Here is a 6,791-nt window from a genome sequence, read left to right as displayed (position 1 = left end):
CACTTTTTCCAGCATTTGAATCTTTCCTCTACATGGACTTATGGACTTTGGTTCACCTCTTTTTTCTTTAGTTAGTTAGTTGTTCCATGTAGTGGCGCTGTACCATCTTCACATAATTTTTTGGTTTGATATACTTTGTACAAGCAGCCTTTTTAGCATACTGTTCTTTGTGCGCAGCTTTCTTCCTATTATTGTATCACTTCTGAAGTAGATTTTTGTTGGCCGAGAAAATTTGTGTGCAGTCTAGGCACATTCCAACCAACAAAACACAACTTGGACAAAAGTCGGACGATCGGTCGGCCGATAATTGTTGAGTGTGTACGAGGCTTTAGATTGTAAGCTCTAACAAGCAGGACCCCTTGATTCCTACTGTTTTAAAGTGTATTGTATTGTATTTGTACTGTCTACCCTCAAGTTGTAAAGCACTGCTTAAACTGTCGGCGCTATATAAATCCTATATAATAATAGTAGTACATACACCGCACAAGGCCGTGTTCACACTACGAGACGTTTCTCGGGGCTACAGTTCCTCTGAGCTCCACAAGGTGGGGATCTCACTTCTACTGAGAATGGGTGTCTCTATGGAATTCAGACAGGAAGTGATGTCAGCTACAGACAGGAAGTGATATTTGCTACAGACAGGAAGTTCCGGGTGAAAGGTGAGTTGGGAGGAAGTAGAGAGAAGACATTGTTGGAAGTGGCAGCAGAAGAGGTAATAAGATCTTATTTTCTATTTACACCCAGTAACCCCCCCCCCCCCCCCCCGTCATGTCCGTCCTCTTCCTCCATAGTCACTGTGATGTCTTTTATCTCCAGCAGATGATGATACACACATATATAGTGTGGAAACCTAGATTAACCACTTCAGGGACAGAACATTTCCCCATTTATGGGGCCAAAACATTCTCTTTATTTTGGAGATGTGTCACCTTTCCCACCAATCACCTTCTCACCTCATCAGTCTATACTAATGGATTATACCAATTTTATTAGAGGAGGGATGGGGGAGTTTATTTAGGGGGTATTGGAATATGTATATTTATTTTATAACAGTCAAATAGAAAGAAATAGGGGAAAATGGCATTTGTAGTAAATGTCCTGAAAACAAATGTTTCCGTAATGATCCCAGTCTCGGATATTCATCCTTAAATGTGATGAGTAAAGTCTCCGGAGTACACGGAGATCACAGGAATACGATGTGTCCTGGCAAAGCCAAATCTTTCCATTTAGGAGAGGTGGGACGCACCCAGGAGAAATAATTCTGTGTACAGAAACTTTACAGAGTGCCCCTCACAGCTCCTCCTCCCAATGTCCCTCCAACCAGAGTCAGAGAATGCTATGACATCACACTGACCTCACAACTCCTCCTCCTAATGTCCCTCCAACCAGAGTCAGAGAATGCTATGACATCACACTGACCTCACAACTCCTCCTCCCAATGTCCCTCCAACCAGAGTCAGAGAATGCTATGACATCACACTGACCTCACAGCTCCTCCTCCCAATGTCCCTCCAACCAGAGTCAGAGAATCCTATGACATCACACTGACCTCACAACTCCTCCTCCTAATGTCCCTCCAACCAGAGTCAGAGAATCCTATGACATCACACTGACCTCACAACTCCTTCTCCCAATGTCCCTCCAACCAGAGTCAGAGAATGCTATGACATCACACTGACCTCACAACTCCTCCTCCCAATGTCCCTCCAACCAGAGTCAGAGAATCCTATGACATCACACTGACCTCACAGCTCCTCCTCCCAATGTCCCTCCAACCAGAGTCAGAGAATCCTATGACATCACACTGACCTCACAGCTCCTCCCCCAATGTCCCTCCATCCAGAGTCAGAGAATCCTATGACATCACACTGACCTCACAGCTCCTCCTCCCAATGTTCCTCTATATGTTTTTTTTTTCCTTTTTCTGATGGATATAGAATGTGGGTGGACTATTGATTCTGTGTTGTATGTAACAATGTCAGAATGCCTGCAACAAGCTTTTAATCTACGGGGGGGGGGCTCTGTCTGGGTAAATCATACCACTGTCTGAAGTGGGGCTTTATTAAACTAGCGACCTGAATGGTGAGGTGAGGAGAATTCTAGGAATGTAATTTGGTTTTACTATTTGTGTTCAAATCTAGACTTTTCCTCCTGTGAAGTCTGGAGATCATATGACCATCACAGTGCCTCCACCTCCCATCCTGATAGAATAGAGAAATAGAAAGAAGATTCTAGAAGTCACCAGAAAGATCACTGAGCTGCGGACAAAACAGGTGAGCGGTGCTGGGAATTCTGGGACATTATCCAGTAACAGACAAGGGATGTGTCTGGATGGTGACTGTATCATTGTGTGTGTCAGGTTCCTGTAAGGTGTCAGGATGTCACTGTCTATTTCTCCATGGAGGAGTGGGAGTATTTAGAAGGACACAAGGATCTCTACAAGGACGTCATGATGGACAATCAGTCGCCCCTCACATCACCGGGTAAGAGGAGACTTTATTGTAAAGGAGAGAGCAGTACGGAGGATCCACCTAGATCCCCCATCATCTGATAAACACATAGAAACAATGTATTCAGTCAGTGTGTGTGTTTCCTACAGATGGATCCAGTAATGGGAACCCACCAGAGAGATGTCCCCGTCCTCTGTATTCCTGGGATTCCACACAGGAAGATCACACCATCCCTCACCATCATCAGGTAGATGAGGAACAATCACTGATAGTATCATTAGGATCTGTACATTATCTGCATTGTTACAATGTGTATATTTTATATTTTATATTCAGAGTGGAAACCTGAGAGATTCTAAAGTTGAGGTTAAAGAAGAGATAAAAGAGGAGGATGATGAGGATGGGGTGATGGAGGAGTCAGAGATTCTAAAACACAAAAATCTGTACCAGGAGAGCATGATAGAATCATCCAGCTACAGAAACCCATCAGAGAGATGTCCCCGTCCTCTGTATTCCCGGGATTCCACACAGGAAGATCACACCATCCCTCACCATCATCAGGTAGATGATTGACAATTATTGGTAGTTGTGATTTATACATGGCATGTTTGTTGCAATAAATGTTTTCTAATATCTTTCAGAGTAGAAACTTTGGGGATAATATTGTTAAAGAAGAGTATAAAGAGGAGGATGAGGAGTATGGAGGGATGAAATATTTTATGGAAGGACACAAGGATACGATGAAGCCACCTAATACCAGGAACCCACCAGAGAGATGTCCCCGTCCTCTGTATTCCCGGGATTCCACACAGGAAGGTCAAACCATCCCTCACCATTACAAGGTTGGTGGGCTCGAGCATCTAGAACATGGACTCGTGGAGAAGATGTGTAGGTTTTTTATGTGATGATACATTATAACAATTGATATTTTACAGATCTTTTTGTCAATCCTTCTTTTGGTTTAGGGTGAACATCTGAATGATATAAAGGTTGAGGTTAAAGTAGAAGAAGAGAGATATGTGAGGGATGATCAGCAGTCTATGGAGGAGGATGGAATAACGGGGACATTTATAGAGGAGGACACTCCTACAGAGATCAGCACAGGTGGGTCATTAACACTAAATACAATTTACGATTCTTGGTTCCTCAAGCCAAACAGAAATGGGACTTTAAAGGCATACTCCTGCCCCTGCACTATATACTCTATGTTGTACATTACATACTTCTGACCCCTGCACTATATACTCTATGTTGTACATTACATACTCCTGACCCCTGCACTATATACTCTATGTTGTACATTACATAATTTTGATACTGTATTGTCCTAATCCTTGTATTCCATTTAATAAGTTGTACGGTACTTAGGCTTTATTGCTTTTAGACCAATTTTCTAGCTGGACATTTTATATCCGATGATTTGAATGGAGGACAAACTTTTCTATGTTGATAATGTGATAACATCCTCAAACTTTGGAATCTTAAACAGAAAGTAATAATGAGGGAGGAGTCCATAACCCAATGATGGTGGTCTTCAGGATCAGTGGGGACACTCGTCCTATAATCTCCTCATCACTGTCACTCCTATAAAAGACAGTTCTCGTTGTTTCCTCTCTCTCTCTGACTAAGGTCCATGAATGAAGAAATGAACTGGTAGGAGATCAGAGGACCCATTTAATAGTTACCTTGAGGGTAGAATTGTAAGATCCTCATAGACAAAGCTGCCTGATGTGGGCGGAGTCCTGGTGTAGGGGAACCAATCTGCTCATGTCTAGTAATAATCTTTTTATTTCTATTTTAGTAGATGGACGGGAGATGAGGAAAACCTCAGAGGATTGTCTCACTTTGTCTCCAGACTGTAAAGTAGAAGATGAGGACATCACACAGTATAGTCCAGGAGAAAACCCGGCTACCTCAAATGTCCATCCGGCATCACACAGTGTAGATGGACCATCGTATTCCTCTTATCCTGAGGAACCACAGACTGTGAGGGACGGTGCCGGACCATCGTATTCCTCTTATCCTGAGGAACCTCAGACTGTGAGGGACAGTGCCGGACCATCGTATTCCTCTTATCCTGAGGAACCTCAGACTGTGAGGGACGATGCCATCCTTCCAACAGATAAGAGGTTTTCCTGTACTGAGTGTGGGAAATTTTTCCATTTTAAATTCAATCTTGATGAGCATAAAAGATCTCACACAGAAGAGAAGCCACATCCCTGTCCTGAGTGCGGGAAATGTTTTTTAAAGAAGTCTCATCTGTCTACACATCAGAGATCTCACGCGGTGCAGAAGCCATTTTCCTGTCCTGAGTGCGGGAAATATTTTGTACTAAAAATTCAGCTTGTCACACATCAATTATCTCACATGGAAAAAAAGTCATATTCCTGTCCTGAGTGCGGGAAATGTTTTTCAGTGAAGTCTAACCTTCGCAGACATCAGAAACTGCACACAGGGGAGAAGCCTTATTCCTGTTCTGAGTGTGGGAAATGTTTTGCACAAAAATCAGAACTTGTGCAACATCAGCGATGTCACACCGGAGAAAAGCCGTATTCCTGTTCTGAGTGCGGGAAATGTTTTTTAGGACATTCCAGTCTTTACAAACATAAGAGATCTCACACGGGGGAAAAGCCATATTCCTGTCCTGAGTGTGGAAAATGTTTTTCACAAACATCCAATCTTTACAGACATCAGAAATCGCACATTGGGGAGAAGCCACTTTCCTGTCCTGAGTGAGGGAATTGTTCCTTAGTGAAGTCCTGTCTTCCTGTACATCAGGGATCCCACACAACCCTCAAGGTGTATTTGTGCCTTGAGTGTGGGAAATGTCTTCTATATGAATGTTGCTGGACATCACAGCTCTCATGTGGGGAAGAAGCACACCCTGATATACACCTCAGATATACTCCATGGCTGATCTTCATCATGTAAGAAACACTTCATAAGGAGATCAGAGATCACCAAAGACATGGATGAAGTGTTGTACCGTGTTGGCCATTGATAGCAGTAGAAAAATAAAAATTGAGTCATTACCTCTGGGCTGGGTACATTTTGTGCTGTGAAGTCTTAGTGGTCCATTAAAAAATAAATAGATAGTTGAATGAAAGTGACATGCATTTTTGCAACCATGACGAATATTGGTCGTATTTTATTTCATACAGTAATTTCCTATGATCATTGGCTCCATCTTGCGTCTGTATTGCCGTGCCCGCAACACATCATATATTTTTGTCTGTATGTGGGAACTCTAACTTTGGGGGAACTTTAAGTGCTTGGGGGTAACTTGAGTGTTTTATTTTTTTTTTCTTCAATTAAAGTGTCATTAAACCCAGACTATGAAATACTCTCATCACATGCTATATAACAGAATGTTCTTACTCACAAAGCCACTAAAGCATTTGTTTTGTGTAGACTGAAATATACTACCCTCCCATCTTCTATGTGTGCCCACTGCAGGTTGAGATTGTGTAAACCAGGAGTCTCAAACTGCTTGCTCTCCGGTTGTTGCGGAACTACAAGTCCCATCATGCCTCTGCCTATGGGATTTATTATTATTATTATTTCTATGTCAAATGCAGATGCAGGATCTAATGCATGGAAATTCCCCTCTCTGAGATTTCCACCCATTCTTCCCCAAACAGCACCCGGCACAGAAAGCCCCGCTATGTATATACTATATACAGTCAGGTCCATAAGTATTGACACACAATTCTAATCTTTTTGGCTCTATACACCACCACAATGGATTTGAAATGAAACAAATAAGATGTGCTTTAACTGCAGACTTTCAGCTTCAATCTGAGGTTATTTACACCCAAATCAGGTGAAAGGTGTAGGAATTACAACAGTTGGTATATGTGCTTCCCACTTTTTAGGGGCCAAAAGTAATGGGACAATGGGCCCGGATCTTGGCTTCCTTTAATGGGGAGTTGATCACAAGTTGGCCTTGAGTACTGTCAAGGGTGGGTTTTGGTTTTGGCAAATTTCTTCTGAAGGCTGTTGGCCGCCTGTTCCCTGGTACGTGACTTCTTCCAGGGGGTGCGACACTTGGTGCTTCCGGTGCAACCTCCGTCACCCACTGGGGACCTTTATTTGGTGCAGTCGGTTCTTTTAGACTCTCTGTATGTGAGTATTCGAGGGTATCCCCTGCCTACCTTATTACAGAAGGTGGCCTTCTTGGTTGCTGTTACTCTGCGTGCAGGTGTCGGCACTGGCGACATTGTCCTTTCGTTCTCCCTATATGTTGATCATGGGGCCAAGTGGTACTTCATCCGGATCTGTCCTTCCCTCCGAAGGTGGTTTCTAGTGTTCATTTGCACGGGGACATTGTATTCCTATCTT

The 6,791-nt window shown here is 43.0% G+C and overlaps 1 protein-coding gene across 5 annotated transcripts; it reads left to right on the top strand.

The window, feature by feature from the left end:
• Positions 1-674: 674 nt before the first annotated feature.
• On the top strand, positions 675-5,477 carry LOC309544103 (uncharacterized protein). 5 transcript variants are annotated; one of them, XM_082276485.1, is made up of 8 exons: positions 675-712; positions 2,142-2,273; positions 2,360-2,483; positions 2,600-2,697; positions 2,787-2,855; positions 2,904-3,011; positions 3,416-3,554; positions 4,252-5,477. In XM_082276485.1, exons 3-8 carry the CDS (start codon positions 2,399-2,401, stop codon positions 5,184-5,186), a joined length of 1,434 nt encoding a protein of 477 aa, XP_082132611.1. In that variant the 5' UTR covers positions 675-712; positions 2,142-2,273; positions 2,360-2,398; the 3' UTR covers positions 5,187-5,477. The 5 variants fall into 5 exon arrangements, with proteins under 5 accessions (XP_082132611.1, XP_082132610.1, XP_082132609.1 ...); XM_082276484.1 differs by having other exon boundaries at positions 2,787-3,011; positions 4,255-5,477; XM_082276483.1 differs by having other exon boundaries at positions 2,787-3,011.
• Positions 5,478-6,791: the final 1,314 nt, after the last annotated feature.

This window comes from Pelophylax lessonae (genome assembly GCF_965119305.1).
Source record: "Pelophylax lessonae genome assembly, contig: HAP1_SCAFFOLD_979, whole genome shotgun sequence".
NCBI classification, from domain to species: Eukaryota; Metazoa; Chordata; class Amphibia; order Anura; family Ranidae; genus Pelophylax; species Pelophylax lessonae.
The sequence above is the reverse complement of the archived record's forward strand: the minus strand, read 5'-3'. Positions and strand labels throughout refer to the sequence as shown.